At 44.2% G+C, this 18,049-nt stretch overlaps 1 protein-coding gene across 1 annotated transcript in view; it reads right to left on the reverse strand.

Annotated features, from left to right (window-relative positions):
* CEP126 (centrosomal protein 126) overlaps positions 1-18,049 on the reverse strand; it is a 138,536-nt gene that overhangs the window by 49,546 nt on the left and 70,941 nt on the right. The window contains exons 4-5 of the mRNA XM_082245594.1: positions 14,805-14,925; positions 1,994-2,195 (exon numbers count right to left, since the gene is read on the reverse strand). Coding sequence (XP_082101720.1) covers positions 1,994-2,195; positions 14,805-14,925 — 323 coding nt within the window. The remainder of the gene's footprint in view (positions 1-1,993; positions 2,196-14,804; positions 14,926-18,049) is intronic.

An 18,049-nucleotide genomic window follows, 5' to 3' on the forward strand; every position in this document is an offset into this window, starting at 1 on the left:
AAGCTTCACAGCCAGTTTCCTACTGCGCATGCATGAGTTGCACTGCGCTTTCTGAATGGCCCCGTTGTCTTCTGGGACACACACAGGTCCCAGAAGGCAGAGGGAATGGGGGGGGGGGGGAGGAGGGGCCGACTCAGATGGGGAAATGTCGTACCTTGCCGCAGCGGGTTTAGGATGGAAGTACACCTTTGTACTCCAGAAAAGGTACAAAACAAATAGAAAAAAATATATATATCCAAAAACGAGGAGGGGAGTTTGGTGGGGTGGTCTTTTAAAACCTAGTTGTATTTTTGCCTGGAACTCCGCTTTAAAGTGGAACTCCGGGAATGATCCTTTTTGCAAAATTACAGTGGTCTAACATGGCTCAATGCAAATATGCATAGCTGATATCAAGAGGACCACAGGGTATGCTGAAAATTACTGTAGTAGCCCATGAAGCCTATGCTAGCCCATACTATGATAGCCTTGAGTAGTAGCCCATGAAGCCTATGCTAGCCCATACTATGATAGCCTTGAGTAGTAACCCATGAAGCCTATGTTAGCCCATACTATGATAGCCTTGAGTAGTAACCCATGAAGCCTATGCTAGCCCATACTATGATAGCCTTGAGTAGTAACCCATGAAGCCTATGTTAGCCCATACTATGATAGCCTTGAGTAGTAGCCCATGAAGCCTATGCTAGCCCATACTATGATAGCCTTGAGTAGTAACCCATGAAGCCTATGCTAGCCCATACTATGATAGCCTTGAGTAGTAACCCATGAAGCCTATGCTAGCCCACACTATGATAGCCTTGATCTTTTAGTTGCTGCTCCAGCAGCTTCCCTTCTGCACAATGAACACAGGGAGTTGCTTGCTAAACACCACCGCCATTCAGAGAATGCCTTGTTATTTTTAAATTAATACAAAGGGAAGATTTACTAAAACTAAAGCACTCAGAATCTGGTGCAGCTGTGCATGGTAGCCAATCAGCTTCTAACTTCAGTGTGTTCAATTAAGCTTTGACAATAACATCTGGAAGCTGATTGGTTTCTTTGAAGAGCTGCACCAGATTCTGCACTCTTCAATTTTATTAAATGCGCCCCCCCCCCAGTATGCTCTCTGACTGGAAGAGATGGCGAGGAGGGGTGGATGAAGTCACAACCTCAACCTCTTTTAATCAGAGAACATCTTGTATTCACTGAAAAAAAAACACAAAGCCTTTTCTGAATGGCGGCAGTGCCCAGGTATTGACCCCCCGTGTTCAGTGTGCACGCAGTAGGCCTGACTTTACTATTTGCATGTTTGTTCTAGATCAGGGGTGTCAAACTCAATTGAATTGCGGGCCACATGAGAATTATGGTCAACTGGTTCTATCTGTAAGAATAGATGACCAATGCACCCCAACTTCCTTTACATCAGATGTCAAGAGCCCCCCCTCATATGAGAAGTCAAGATTCCCCCACTGTCCCTTACATCACTGCATATCCCCCTTACTATGTGCTGCTTCAGGGAAGAAGCAGGGGACAGAGCTGGGAAGCAGAAAGTGCAAAGTCTAAAGGATGAGCAGAGGAGGGCTGGAGTCTGATAAATGCTGAGACTAGGAAGGCGGAGACGAGGGGGTGCTACGGCTGTAGAGAGAGGCGCAGGTCCTGGCGGAGTTGTTCTGTCCTCCTTTCTGCTGCTAACTGCTGAGACAAGGTGGGGCAGGGACGGGGAGAGTGCCGCAGGGACAGGAGAGGTGTGAGGGCCACATGAAATAGCCTGGATTCGGCCCGTGGGCCTTGTGTTTGACACATGTGATCTAGATGGTTAAAAGAATTGAAGACAAAATAGGGAGGCAACCAGCATCTTTAAAAATGGCAGCTTCTAGATTTTGCTCAGTACAGGTATCCTTTAAAATATCTTTCTGTATCAGGGGGGATGGGGAAGTGTCTCATACAAAAGGATAATGGCAGTTCTGAGCACGGTTTTCAGATTTGTAATAAGTAGTGAGTAAATGTTTTCCGGTACCTGTATGTTATTGAGATGTTGCTCCTCTAGAAGGCGCTGTGCCTCCTCTAATTTGTTCTGGAAGTAAAGCTGATCGCTATCAAACTGGATGACAGCCTTCTCCTGATAAACTCCTTCAAAGGCCAATTTTTGAGCTAGCTCTTGTCTCTTAGACCATGCAGAGGTACCTACTGATAAAGTACTGGATGGCGAATCTGAGTTCCTTGAAAAACAGAGAGAGATAGTTACATAGTTAATCTGGTTGAAAAAATACACAAGTTCATCCAGTTTAATCCACAGAGGAAAAAAACAAAAACACACACAAATAGAAAACCCACATCTACACAATCCTACAGTATATAAACATAATCCTATACCCAAAGTTGATCCAGAGAAATGCAAAAAAAACCTCCAATAAAGCATGATCCAATTTGCTCCAGTGGGGGAAAGAAATTCCTTCCTCAATTCCCGAGAGGCAATCGGATATTCCCTGGATTAACCTTACCTATAAATATTAGTACCCAGTTATATTATGTACATTTAGGAAAGAATTCATGCCTTTCTTAAGCCCCCTTTCACACTTGTGCGACTTGTCCCGCGATTTTGGACCGCAAAATTGCATTACAAGTCGTTTCCCATTATTTTCAATAAGCCCCATTCATATCTGTGCGTTTTAAAGTCGCACTGACTTCAAAGTAGTTCCTGCACTACTTTGGGCTGATTTTAATGCGTTTTGAGGTATATAGCCATAGGCATTGCTTTCAAAATCGCGTCAAAATTGCTGTAAAATCGCGTCAAATAAGTGCCGGTTCACACAAGGTCGCTCCGACTTAGGGGGCGACCTGTGAAGTCGCGTGCAGCGCGACCTGTGAAGTCGCGTGCAGAGCGACCTGTGAAGTCGCGTGCAGCGCGACTTCGGCGCGGCTTGCACGGACTTCATAAAATGAATGTCTATGCAAGTCGCCTCCAGGTCGCCCCGAAGTAGTACAGGACCCTTTTTCTAAGTCGGAGCGACTTGTGTCACTCCTATTAGAACGGCTCCTGTACTACACTATGGGAGCGTGACGGATCGTGACTTGTCAGGCTGACAAGTCGCGGTCCAAGTCGGATCAATGTGAATGCGGTCTAAGTGTGAAAGGGGCCTAAAACAATCTACTGAGTTGGCCAGAACCATCTCTTGAGGGAGTCTATTCCATATTTTCCCAGCTCTTACTGTGAAGAAATCTTTCTGTTTTTTTGAAGGCTTAATCTATTTTCCTCTAGACGTTAAGAGTGCCTCTTAAAGTGAATAACTTAACACCAAGTTCACTATATGGACCCCTTATGTATTTATACATGTTGATCATATCCCCCCTTTATCTCCTCAAATGAGAATAAATTCAGTTCCTCTAATCTTTTCTCATAGCTGAGCTCATCCATGACTTGTATCAGTTTGGTTGCTCTTCTCTGCACTTTCTCCAGTCCCCTAATATCCTTTTTGTGAACTGGTGCCAAAACCGAACTGCATAACATGACATGAGGTCTTACTAATGATTTGTACAGCGGCAATATAATATATCTCTCTGCAGTCCATACCACTCTTAATACAAAAAAAGATTTTGCTTGCTTTGGAAACCACAGCTTGGCATTGCATGCTGTTATTAAGCCTATGATCTACCAGAACACCCAGATCCTTCTCCACCATTGACTCCCCCAGTTGTACTTCCTCCTAGTATGTATGCTGCATGCATGTTCTAAGCGCCCAAGTGTATAACTTTACATTTATCAACATTGAACCTCATTTGCCACATAGCTGCCCAATGAAACTGGAAACTGGAAAATGGCTTGTAAGTTGGAGACATCCTGTAAGGAAGTTATTCCACTGCATAGCTTGGCGTCATCTGCAAACACTGAAATTATTCTTTTAATCCCAGACCCTATATCATTTATAAAAGGTATTAAAAAGTAAGGGTCCCAACACTGAACCTTGGGCTTTTTCTACCAGCATGTCTTTAAATTGTGTAAGCACAAGGAGAACATGCAAATCAGAGACCCAGTGCTGCAGAGCCCCTGTGCTGTGCAACATTATTACTAGATTATCCAACCTGGTGACTTAAAGTGGTTCTAAAGCTTCAAGGTTTTTTTTTTTACCTTCATGCATTCTATGCATTAAGGTAAAAAACCTTATCAGCTGCAGGAGCCCCTCAGCCCCCCTTATCCTTACCGGAGCCCGATCTGATTCAGTGACATGCACGGGAGAAGCGGCTCCCACCGCTGTCTCCCTTCCCATTGGGCAGATTGATAGGAGCAGGAGCCATTGGCTCCTGCTCCTGTCAATAAAATCCAATGACAAGGGAGCTGGGGGCACAGCCAAGTCCCACTGTCTGTGTCAATGGATGCAGCAGCGGGGCTCGGGAGCGAGCGGCTTCCCATTGGGTCACTGGATAAATAGGAGGAGCCAGGAGCGGAGAAGAAGAGCTTCGGGTCTGCTGTGTGCAATTCCATTGCACAGAGCAGGTAAGCACAAATTTTTCCTTTGCAATTGCTTTAAGACTCCCCTTGTGTTGTGAGCAGATGGCAAGTGGGCAAAACAACTGGATTTTTTATAGATCTTGGTGATTCCAGTGGCAAAAACTCTGTGCTGGAAATTCTAATCCTTCCCTTATATATAATGAACTACTTTCTGATTTTTTAGCACTGATAATTGTATTAGTGTCATTGTTCCCCAAAAAATGTAAAAAGTGTCAGTATCCGATTTGTCCGCCGCAATATCACGGTCCCGCTATAAGTTGCTGATCGCCACCATTACTAGAAAATAATAACTATCCCATAGTTTGTAGACGCTATAACTTTTGCGCAAACCAACTAATATATGCTTATAATATATATTATATATGCTCAAATAAAATTGACGCCTTTTTTTTCCCCCCACAAACAGGGCTTTCTTTTGGTGGTACTTGATCACCTCTGCATTTTTTGGTTTATACGCTTTAAACAAAAAAACAGCGACAATTTTGAAAAGAAAAAAAAAAGCAACATTTTTCACTTTCTGCTCCCAATTCCCAATATAAAAAATTTAAAAATAAAATATGTTTTCATCATTTTTGTCCAATTTGTATTTTGCCACATATTTTTGGTAAAAAAAATCCCAATAAGTGCATTTTGATTGGTTTGCGCAAAAGTCATTGCGCCTACGAACTAGGGAAATATTTATGTCATTTTTATTTATTTATTTTTACTATTATTGGCGGCAATCTGTGATTTTTAGAGGGACTGCAACATTGCGGCGGACAGATTGGACCCCTAACTGACATTTTTGACACTTTTGGGGGAACTAGTGACATTACTACAGTAATCAGTGCTAAAAATACTGTATGCACTGCTGATGTACTGATGACACTGGCAGGGAAGGGGTTAACACCAGGGGCGATCAAAGGGTTAAATGTGTACCTAGGGGGTGATTCTAACTGTGTGGGGGCCATAGTTGGTGGATGGAAACAGGGCTCCTGTATTCCAAAATAACAGGAACACATGAGTCCAAGTTTCAATCAGTGACAGATGAGCGGTGTGCCACGTTTACAACGGCACACCACCTTCTGTCAGTCCCTGCAGCGATTTCTGGGTTCCCGTTGCTTAGCTGCAGGGCTAGAGAGCGGGTACGGCGGTTTGCGCAGGAGAGCCAGCCTGCCTGGTCTTTAAGCGGTTACAGTAACGCAGTGCCAAATCGCAAATTGGATTTTTTGTACTTACTGTAAAATCTGTTTCTCTGAGTTCATTGACGGACACAGCGCTCCAGAAAATCATAACTACTGGGTTATATTGCCTCCTCCAGGAGTAGGACTAGGCAAAACAAAAAATGCCTGGCTACGCCCATGGGCCATTCTCAGCTTGGTATATAACCCCCTCTCTGCTCTAGGTAATCAGTTTAGTAGCAAGCAGTATTAGAAGTATTAGAACTCCATAGAGGAGTGGATGCTGTGTCCGTCAATTAACTTAGAGAAATGGATTTTACGGTAAGTACAAAAATCCCATTTTCTCTTTCATCGACGGACACAGCACTCCATAAATCATAACTACTGGGACATTCAAAAGCAGTGCCAAAAGGAAAATGAGGGGTGGGGAAAATAACCCAAGGCTAAACATAAAAGCCCTTAACCAGGAAACATGAGCCTTAACCGGGTCACAGGAGCCCCGTCTGAAAAATAAAATAAAAAAGACCCCTCAAGAGAGAATAGTTCCTCTTAAACAGCAGCCTGCAAAACTTTGCGGCCAAAAGAAGCATCCGCAGATGGCAAAGTATTTACCTTATAGAATTTGTGAAGGTATGCAAGGACGACCAAGTGGCCACCTTGCAAACTTGCGATATTGATGCCCGATGACGGAAGGCCCAAGAAGCACTCAGTGCCAGAAAAGAATGACAGGGAATGACAGGGAAAGGTGGAACCTGACCTTTAATGGAATAGGCCTGAGTCACCGTCTGTCTGATCCATCTGGAGATGGTAGCTGAAGAATCAGCCAGCCCTTTTCTTGGTCCATCTGTAACCACAAAAAGCGAGTCTGACCTCCGAAAAGGATTCCGTAGCTGCTAGATACACCCGAATCGCACCAACCACATCCAAGGTATGCAAAGAAAATTCCTCACCACGAACCTCTGTATCCTCTTGTGGAGCCGAACCTGCTAAATGAACTGCATGTAGGACTGTGCAAACAGAACTGTCTTAAAGGTGGATACCACCAGACTCAGAACCTGTATGCAAAATGAGAGAGAGAACTATCTGTGTTACAGCAGCCGGTGAATCACGACCTGTGGTTCCTGAAGTTTGTCCAGAGGAAGGACTCCCCTGGTCAGAATTAGAATCAGACCTAGGTAAATCATTTCCCTGGACAGGGATAGGGGGGACCTTAGTTAGTACAGACATCACCTGAACCTTTGCAGAAATTAAATTTGCACAAGGAGACTCAGGACCTAAAAAAAAAAACTGTAAAGAACAAGCTTTGTCCCCCTTTCTGTATACCCCCAAAATAATTATTTTGTGGATCCCCTTGATGCTCATGAAGGAGGTCCACGAGGCCGGAAACCAGTGAAGATGTCCCCCCACCCCAATAATGCGTGAGGGCAGACCTTCATGCTGAAGGGATCTTGTCTGCGGGTCTGGAGAAGCTAGCTCTAGGCTTACCAGACCAAGGTTGCTTGGAACCTCCCGGGGAAGATTTGAAAGATCTATTTCCCTTATTCTCCATCCCAGAAGCACTAAAGAATTTTCTAAGTGCTGAGAAGGAGGACCCTCGTCTGCGACGTGGCACCTTCCCTTTCCTAGACTATGGCAGGAAGGTACTCTTCTCCCCGTAATACCCTAATGATGTCATCCAGGGTAGCCCCAAACAGGCCTTGAAAGGGCAGATCAATGAGAGCTTTCTTAGTGGCTTGGTCTGCGGACCAATTCTTAAGCCACAACACACGCCTAATCACCATGGCTGAAACAGAAAGTTTAGACAGCACAGGAGCTGTATCCAAAGCTGTATAATATGACAGCTTAAATGCCCACCGAAAACCAAATAAAGGTATAAGCTATCCCAAGCGCTTCAAATGAGGACCACTCACCAATAAATAAATAAATTGGCTATGCAGCTACTTAACTAAAACATATGGAAAAAGATATATAATAGATAGATACTCAACAATATCCCTATATATATATATATATATATAGTAGCGCAAACTTGTCAAGAAGCAAGTGCCAAAAAATACTGTGCCCACTGCACAAAAGTCCGAAATGCAATGAATGTCACATAGGCAGCAGGAAAAAGTTCAGAAATGACTCAAACAGTCCATATTCCTTCACTCTATCTCCTGGGATGATAATGTACAAAGACGTGTTTCTTAAAAGGATCACCACCACCACCGTGCTCCAAGGGGGGAGGAGAATTGCCCACTCACCAGATGCTGTGGCCCAACCCACTTTCGGGTTTGAGCATTCAGGCTTATAATGATGGTCACTGGTCCAGAGTATCCACAACAGGAATCACACCAGCGCAGTCAAAAAAGCTCAGCAGCATATGGGGAGGAGAAAACATAATCCCAATAGCGTGATACCGTTTAAAAGGGTTTTATTAAATAAAAAATAAAACATAAGGTAACACACTCACATGTCTTGTATGTCATCAAACGCAAAAAAAACAGTCACGAATAGGAGAGGGAAGCCCTTCGGGAGATGATGTCCAGGCTCCACGCCGTGGACGCCGCGCCTTCTGGGTAATCCGAACTCCTCTTACACAGCCTGGTTACACCGCCTGGTCACGCCCCGACGCGTTTCGTGATTACCACTTCTTCCCCGGGAGCGTGACCGCGGCGGCTTGGCGGTAACCTTAAATACCCATGCCCATCAACCCACAGGGCGGGGCCAGGGTTGACATCATCGGCCATTGGTGGTTGCTCAGGTGTGTCGACCAATCACAGACTAGATTTACAGGATCACTTCCTCTCAATTCACTAGTCTCTATGGTACATTACCCTATAACCCGAAAGTAGGGTGGAGCCGAGGTTCACACCATCGGTTATTGGTGGATGCCTGTAGAATGCTGACCAATAGCAGGCTAAGACAGCACTGTAACCCTCTATCTCGCCGCTATTCACTACAATGGGCCGTCCTACGACCCGGAAGTATAACACACCAGAAGTTAATTGCACCCTTATGCTGAAAGCAAAAAAAAGCAAAAAACACCAACCACTCAGCCACCAATGGACGGATAATATACATACAAAATCACAAGTGTATATACATAATAAAAACGCTGTAAATCACATCACTTTCCATTGGTAGTGACGATCGTGCTCTGACCACTCATAGTGATTCAGCTTTACGCCCAATCAGCTAAAACTTCCTCCTTAATTGACATATGACCCAGAACAATAATAGCACGGATTCCCGGCCGGATGTAAGGACTTCATGACCCGGAACAATAATAACATAGAGTCCCGGCCGGATGTATGGACTCCACCCACCAGGAAGACCAAGAAGTTACAACAGCGCCATCTACCAATGGAAGTGTAACAGTGTAAGGAAAATTTGTATGGAAGTTTAATCCATATACCAAAAATATAATAATAATAAACAAAAACATGTCACACCAGAAAAAAGAACACGAATCTATTGGAAACTAATAGGCAAAACTAAATATATAAATAAGTAAAATCATTAAAATATTTAAAATAACCCTAAGCCCATAACCAACGCTAGACAGCATGAGTCACAAGCTTAGGGGCATTTGTGTGTGCGGACACTTTGGGGTATCACGGTCCTCCCAACGCACATCATCCAAAGATGAAAGATCAAATAAAAAGATCAAGTATAAAATAATATAATATAGAGTTGGAAACTAAAATCAATAATCACTAATAAAACAATTTAAATCCAGGATATGTTAAATGTAGGATCAAATATAGAGTTGGATTTAAATTGTTTTATTAGTGATTATTGATTTTAGTTTCCAACTCTATATTATATTATTTTATACTTGATCTTTTTATTTGATCTTTCATCTTTGGATGATGTGCGTTGGGAGGACCGTGATCCCCCAAAGTGTCCGCACACACAAATGCCCCTAAGCTTGTGACTCATGCTGTCTAGCGTTGGTTATTGGCTTAGGGTTATTTTAAATATTTTAATGATTTTACTTATTTATATATTTAGTTTTGCCTATTAGTTTCCAATAGATTTGTGTTCTTTTTTCTGGTGTGACATGTTTTTGTTTATTATTATGATATTTTTGGTATATGGATTAAACTTCCATACAAATTTTCCTTACACTGTTACACTTCCATTGGTAGATGGCGCTGTTGTGCATAGTGTACTGAGTACACATAAATAACTTCTTGGTCTTCCTGGTGGGTGGAGTCCATACACCCGGCCGGGACTCTATGTTATTATTGTTCCGGGTCATGATGTCCTTACATCCGGCCGGGAATCCGTGCTATTATTGTTCCGGGTCATATATGTCAATTAAGGAGGAAGTTTTAGCTGATTGGGCGTAAAGCTGAATCACTATGAGTGGTCAGAGCACGATCGTCACTACCAATGGAAAGTGATGTGATTTACAGCGTTTTTATTATGTATATACACTTGTGATTTTGTATGTATATTATCGGTCCATTGGTGGCTGAGTGGTTGGTGTTTTTTTGCTTTTTTTTGCTTTCAGCATAAGGGTGCAATTAACTTCTGGTGTGTTATACTTCCGGGTCGTAGGACGGCCCATTGTAGTGAATAGCGGCGAGATAGAGGGTTACAGTGCTGTCTTAGCCTGCTATTGGCCAGCATTCTACAGGCATCCACCAATAACCGATGGTGTGAACCTCGGCTCCACCCTACTTCCGGGTTTTAGGGTAATGTACCATAGAGACTAGTGAATTGAGAGGAAGTGATCCTGTAAATCTAGTCTGTGATTGGTCGACACACCTGAGCAACCACCAATGGCCGATGATGTCAACCCTGGCCCCACCCTGTGGGTTGATGGGCATGGGTATTTAAGGTTACCGCCAAGCCGCCGCGGTCACGCTCCCGGGGAAGAAGTGGTAATCACGAAACGCGTCGGGGCGTGACCAGGCGGTGTAACCAGGCTGTGTAAGAGGAGTTCGGATTACCCAGAAGGCGCGGCGTCCACGGCGTGGAGCCTGGACATCATCTCCCAAAGGGCTTCCCTCCCCTATTCGTGACTGTTTTTTTTGCGTTTGATGACATACAAGACATGTGAGTGTGTTACCTTATGTTTTATTTTTTATTTAATAAAAGCCTTTTAAACGGTATCACGCTATTGGGATTATGTTTTCTCCTCCCCATATGCTGCTGAGCTTTTTTTGACTGTGCTGGTGTGATTCCTGTTGTGGATACTCTGGACCAGTGACCATCATTATAAGCCTGAATGCTCAAACACGAAAGTGGGTTGGGCCACAGCATCTGGTGAGTGGGCAATTCTCCTCCCCCCTTGGAGCACGGTGGTGGTGGTGATCCTTTTAAGAAACACGTCTTTGTACATTATCATCCCAGGAGATAGAGTGAAGGAATATGGACTGTTTGAGTCATTTCTGAACTTTTTCCTGCTGCCTATGTGACATTCATTGCATTTTGGACTTTTGTGCAGTGGGCACAGTATTTTTTGGCACTTGCTTCTTGACAAGTTTGGGCTACTATATATATATATATATATATATATATATATAGGGATATTGTTGTGTATCCAAAGCTGGATCACAAATAAACTGTTCCCCATGGACCAACTGGCCCACTAAATCAACATAAGCAGTGGGGACCTGCTCAGCCCCCCAGGCCCTGGTGCAAAAGCCTGGCCCATTCAGTTAGGGTCTGAGACACCAGGGCTGAGGCAAAGACTGGCCGCAATGTCAAACCAGCCATAGTAAACATGCTGCGTATCACAGCCTCCGCTTTCCTGTCAGCCAGGTCCCTAAAGGATGGGAATTCTTCTACTGGGATCATGGTAGTTTGTTCAACCTGGGAACAGGAGGGTCCACCACTGGTGGACTAGTCCACTTTTTTAAAAGTGACTCCTCAAAACGGTAACGTACAGCAAAACGTTTGGGGACCACAAAGGGTAATTATGGTTGTTCCCATTCCTTACAGTAAAACCTGTCAAAATAAGGCACATAAGGAAACACCTTTGTAATGCGAGGTGACTTATGCGTACCAAACGACATAGCCACGTCCGTGGCTACATTAGCCACATCCTCCATTTTTAAAGTCTCACGCACTGCAGTGATAAGTGCGTCTACCAGCGCTTTTTAATTTGCTGCTGCAATCATGGAGGAATTATCCTCACTATCGGATGGATCTGGGGGTGTGATATTAAGCCCCCCTGGACAAGACATGTCCACGGCGGTATCAGGCTCAGAATAAGATGAGACACACTGAGCAGGGTAAGGCGGGGACGCTTCCTCCTGGGCCTTTGCCCACACGCCACTTTCACCTGAGACACGAAGGACCACCATCAGTGCAACCATGGGAAGCTGGGGTTTTCGAGGGACCTGCCACCTCCATGAGGGGGTCAGTGGGGGAGATGTGACCCTGAGGCTCCAGAAGGAAAGGAAGATCTTGCAGTACAAAAATGATCTTTTGGCACCACTAAAGGATCCCCCCAAGGGTCAGGGTACCTATCAACAGAGAGAGAGAGATAACAGGGACCCCCTACCGATCAGAGGAGCGCCGAGAATTCCGACCCAGAATCACCATGGACGTCATCCCTGTTCATATGTCCCAAGCCCAACAAGAGGAAGAGGAGGAGCTTCGGCATCCCCACGAGGCTTCGGTCATCTCCAGTGTCTCCTGGACTAAGGGAAAATGGCCCTCATGACATAATCGGGCTGCACAAACATGGCCGCCAGCCAGAGACCAGCCAGACTAAGGAAAAATGGCCCGTGACATCATCGGGCTACACAAACATGGCCGCCAACCTGAGACCAGCCAGACTAAGGGAAAATGGCCACCATCAGCTACAGCATGCTGCCAGGATCTTTCCTGTGCCCTCTGCAACGCTTCACCCTCAGCAAGTGGACCCCCTCCTGAAGGTAGGACACTCGTTAGGGGAGACTCCGCTGCACACTCTGCACCAGTCTCTGCACTAAGACCCCCTGCACTATACCCACACTGCAAACAGTGGGGCATGCACCTAGTGGTCTCCTACACTGGGACCCCTCCAGACTACCAGGGCAAGACACACTATCCCAGGACCCTTACAGAGTGTGGATAACGGGGGGAGACCCCAGGGGTCTCCGCTGCATCCTCTGCCCTGGGACCCCAACCAGACTCCAGGTCTAGACTGGGGGCAAAGGGAGTGGGGGAAGCCCAGCTCACTGAGGGATTTTTAAGGATGAGAGATGGGAACCCGCAGGCAGGTCCCACCGTCCCTGGAGGTTACCCACATCTACCCCCCAAAAAAAAAACGCCAAAAGGAGAGAGGGGGGACTGTACTTACCCTTCCATGGTGCGGGAAACGCTCCAGACAGAATCCTCGCCAATGAAGTAGGGAAGCTGTCGGCCAAGAGACTGCTGCGACTCAGACCCAAGCCCGGTCGTATCCGGCCCTGCGAGGCGTTTAACTCGCGGGCCGGCTTCTGTCCGTGAAGCTATGCCGCGGCTGACCTAGTACGTAGCTGCGGTCTGCATGCGCTCGCTGGCTCTAGATTATCCAGCCCATCGCCCAGCCCGGCAATTGATTTTAGATCTCCCGAGAGAAAAACAAAAAAAAATGTAAGGAAGGAGACAATTGGTAGGACCAGAGATCCCACCCGGGAGCCTAGGTCCTTACTCCTGACTAGACAGAATAAAAATAATTACGTAGAGCAGAGAGGGGGGTTATATACCAAGCTGAGGACAGCCCATGGGCGTGGCCAGGTGTTTTTTGTTCTGCCTAGTCCTACTCCTGGAGGAGGCAATATAATCCACTAGTTGTGATTTATGGAGCGCTGTGTCCGTTGATGAACGAAAGAGAAAAAGGCCTGGTGAGGAAGGGGATAAATCTTACAGAGGGCAAGTGGTTAAAGTCTAAATCCGTTGCAGTGGGGCTGTGCCTGCACTGCAAGGGGCCATTGCTCATTTTGTTTTTGTCTATGGGAGAAAAGAGAAACAGTTTTACCGGATGCTCTGCTTTCCTGGGCAAGAGGTGCTCCCCACAGTCCGGCGGTGGACTGTTCCTCTGAGTCATCACATCGAGAGCAGGGCTATGGACGCTTCTATGCTCTTGATGACGTCAGGATCCTAGACTGCTAGAGCACATGGGTGCAGAAGCCGCAGGGAGGAGTGGAGGATTGGGTAAGTACATTTCCATTTATTGTTTGCCTAGACATGAAGAAGAAATTTACCCTTGCAGTGTGGTCACAGCCTTACAGCAAGGGATAATTTTAAATGCCGGAGTTTAAACCCAATAACAAAAAACTGAATGTTTTTCAGTATACCAAACCTTAAATGTGGTGGCTTCATTAGTTTTCTTTCTCTGGCTTTTTATGCTTTATTTTTAGCTGGTGAACCTGTCAGCAATACACTTTGTACTATGATGACCACACTCTACTGTATCTATGGAGGGGCCGCATTGTCCAGATGCTCCAGATTCACACTACAAAATTTCTCCCTTATCTAAAACATTACTTCTCATCTCTATAACATGGTAAGGAATGATCTGTGGTTTGTAAAGGTGAACTGGGCAAGGCTTATAGGACTCCTTGAGATTTTAGTGCAGCAGAGGCTCAGTGTTGTCAGCTCACTCAAGGAAGTTATCAGCTTACTGGATTTCTGGTAAGATCAACATGAATTTTTTACATTTATCAAACAGACATGAAAAAAAACACTTTCAATGGCATTTTCTACACATCAAAATGGAGCAGATAAGATACATTCTTTGTTAGGGTGTACAACATTTTTTAACTGTACTAAAGTAAAGGTGTATTGCAGCAAGATTGCATTGATCATTTCATGTCTCTATCACTCTGTACTCTCCTCCTATAAGCATTTAATTTTAGTACTTTAGTGTTGCAGCACAATTGATTGGTTGTGTTGCTTCCTCCTTTTAGCAGTTTAGGCTCTTCTGTACAGTGGATTACAAAATGCTGATATTAAGTATAAAATTCAGGTACTAACATTGCTTGCATTTATATATATTTATTGATGTAAAAATTAACACTGAGCTGCATTATTTGTGTATTTTGCATCTGCCTGGAGGTGAGATTTACACTCTGCTCCTTTCCCAAAGCCTCCCCACTTTTTCTAATATAAATGTGTTGCAAAAGGAGTAGCAGCAGAAGTGTACACATGGAACCCAATACTCTGCCCATTTGAACAGGACCCTTCAGTACCTTGTATTAGTAGGGCTCCGGTGATTGTTGGACATATAGTAGAATGTGGAGGACAGAGTTGACTGAATCTGCCTGAGAGCATCTTCAAGCTTTGGATTTGGCTTTTTATTAACTACATATGCTGCAAAACAAAGAAATTGTTATAATTACTATTTATTTAAACAGTGACAACTATATTGCAAATTTCTTTACAATTGAGGAAATAAAAAATTGACTGTAAAATAAATTTGTACATCCTGTATAATATTGTATTTTATTTTGTATGTATTGTACACAGCACTCATTGTGCACATGGCACTAATAATGTTTTCATTACATGTTTGCATTCTTTTGAGTCCTGATTAGAATTAGTCTGCCTATGTTATGCCCCTTGTTACCATAAAATTGTAATATTAGGGCCGGATGACACTGAAGTGATGTCAGACAGCGCATGTGATTCGCACCGCACTGCTGTGCAAATCACATGTGATATCTGCGCGATGCAAATTCAGCCATAAAGATTGTATGGCTGAATTTACATCGCATTCAGACCAAACTCATGCAGGACCCTTTTTTGGTCCCTATCAGAATTGGATCGCATGGCTGTTCACACCCATGCGATCCAATTCCTGTCCGAATTGACAGTTCGCACTTCGATATGCAAACTAATCTGGGGGTATCATTAAGGTTGTATTGACACCCCCAGCAGTTTGCATATGGCAGTGTGAACTGCCTGCGAGTCAGGTGTGATGCGGGAACCTGCAGTGGATTCGCAGGGTTCCCGCATCGCACTAGTGTGAGCCTTAATGTGATACCTACGTAATCATGTGTATAAAAGCCTTTAATTGCGTCAAATAAAACAGAACAGTTATTTTGGAAAGATGCGGAGTGTATCTTTTGTGTCTGTTCCCTACTGCAGTAGTTATTAATTTGAAACCACTAATCAATATGAGGATAGGAGTTGCCTATCTATAAAATGTCCAGAACAGATGGCGAGCCAGCCAGGAAAAAAATTTACAGGTGACCCGGAAAATCCGAAACGAGGTTCCCAAAAAGTACACGGGGGTCTAAGAATCATGCGGATTAAACAGCTAGACGAACAGCTATCTATTTGAGCAGGATGGATGAAGGGTGACAGACAAATTAACACTAGATATAAATTTTGATGTTAAGTTGTGTGATGAATTTAGGGTCAGGCACTACAACTAGTAAATTCTAAAACTTGGGAAAAAGCCAAAACAGACAAATGAGAGTCAAACTGTATAGGAATAACATCATTTTTGGCCCTGGCTCAAAACAGAATACTTTATATGTTGTCAGAGAGGGAACACAGGATGAGCATTATATTATGGCTGCCTGTCTGATCACAGGAGCTAGAGTAAGCTAAGTACAGGATTACAGTACATGGGATGCAAGGGAGAACAGAACAAAATAAGGAAAGCAGATTTTAGGGAGGTAAAACTAGCTTAAGCAGGGAAATAAGTTAAAAGAAAGTGAGAGAACGATATACGGTACATGTATTGTTCACAAAGGAGAAAAATCTAAGCGATTTTAGAGAGATAATAGTGTATGTGTGTGAATGCTGGAACTCTTAGTTCTACATCTTGCATGTGTCATGTTAGCTCTGTGCAGACATGATCTCCTCCCTTTTCTCTTTTTCATGAAAGGAATGTACTAGGATGAGACATTAGTGATAACTGGCAAGGTCACCCATGATATGACTACACGTATATCATAGCAATAAGTGCGAGTTTAATTAATCTAATGATAAACAATGGTAATAAACAGAATGGTAAAATGAAGTTTAAATTGAGAAAAGTGCACACAGTATAGAATAAAACATATCAAATATCCTTTATAAGTGGAAACTAAAAAAAAAAAAAAAAAAAGAAAAAACAGGGAAATTAGGTAAAATTTAAGGAGATATATCTGTGGGAATATACAGTATTGGAATTAGGGTGTGATATTGAGATTATCACCTTGGTATTCATTTCTGATGTACAGAGAATAACAAATAAAACAAAAGATAGGAGGTTTCTGTCTGCAACAATGTTCCGTCTGAGGGCCCATTCACATTAACGTGCACTGTGTTAATGCAGCCCATTTATTTAAAAAGATTGCACCAAAAAAGGTGCAGGTACTATGTCTGGCAGCACATTGCATGTTGGCACATTGTCACACGTTGCGCTGCAATGCAAATTCATGAGCAAAGTGTCGTGGGGTGCCATTTAGAATAAGTGGCACCAATAGAAGTAGTGTAGGTCGCAATATGTTGCAGTAATGTCTTAATGTGCACATTACCACAACACAATAGTGTGAATCCCAGATAGCAAGGATAACTTGTCACAAATATGTGGCAGTGTTGAACAGTAACTCTGGTAACTTGCTGCACATTTTCACTGGCAAGCTGTCCACTTGTAGATCACTTGAAGCACAAGTTCTGACACTTTTCCAATTTGTAGCAAATGTATGTGGCAAGTCTCTAGTAAGAGCAAAGTTGCATGCCAGGATGGCGATCCCCCTAGACATGCTCTGTCCTTTTACTCTCTCCTCCTGGATCTGGATGGGGGATCACAATTGCCCTTTCTGAAACAATGGGAGCGCCACCTCGACGTCTCTTTCATGCCTAAGCAGACGGAAAAGATTCTGACCTTGGCCCACAAGGCTTCGCTGGCTTGCAAATCTCAAGAAATCAGTTATAAAATTCTCACTAGGTGGTACAGGGTCCCTGCGGTCCTGCACAGAATGAGCGTGGATTGCCCTGACAGGTGTTGGAGATGTGGCTCTGAGGGATGCTTCACATTTTTTGGGCATGTCCTTTACTGCGGGCATTCTGGAGTGAGGTAGCATCGGTCATCAAACAGCTTACCACGGTCGAGGTGGGAGACGACCCTGCGCCTACTACACCTTACAGGGAGACCAATTCAGAAATACTGAAAGTCTTTGACAATCCATCTCCTCAATGCAGCGAAGGCCTGTATCCCGGCCATGTGGAGACAGACGCAACCCCCCACTCGGAAATTATGGTTCTCTAAGATAGTGGAAGCCCACCGTATGGAGGAACTGACTGCAACATTGAAAAACACAGAAGAACTCACAAGGGACCGCTGGCGGCCTTGGGTGCATTTTACATGTACGGATGCGTACTTGCAGGCCATTGGCTGAGCTTTGGTGGACTATTCGGCCTTTGTTGGGTATGTGCCTTGGTGTCCACGTCTCGGCCTTCTCTTTCCTTTCATCTCTTTTTCCCCCTTCTCCTCCTTTCT

The sequence above is a fragment of the Pelophylax lessonae genome (assembly GCF_965119305.1).
Source record: "Pelophylax lessonae genome assembly, chromosome: 2".
NCBI classification, from domain to species: Eukaryota; Metazoa; Chordata; class Amphibia; order Anura; family Ranidae; genus Pelophylax; species Pelophylax lessonae.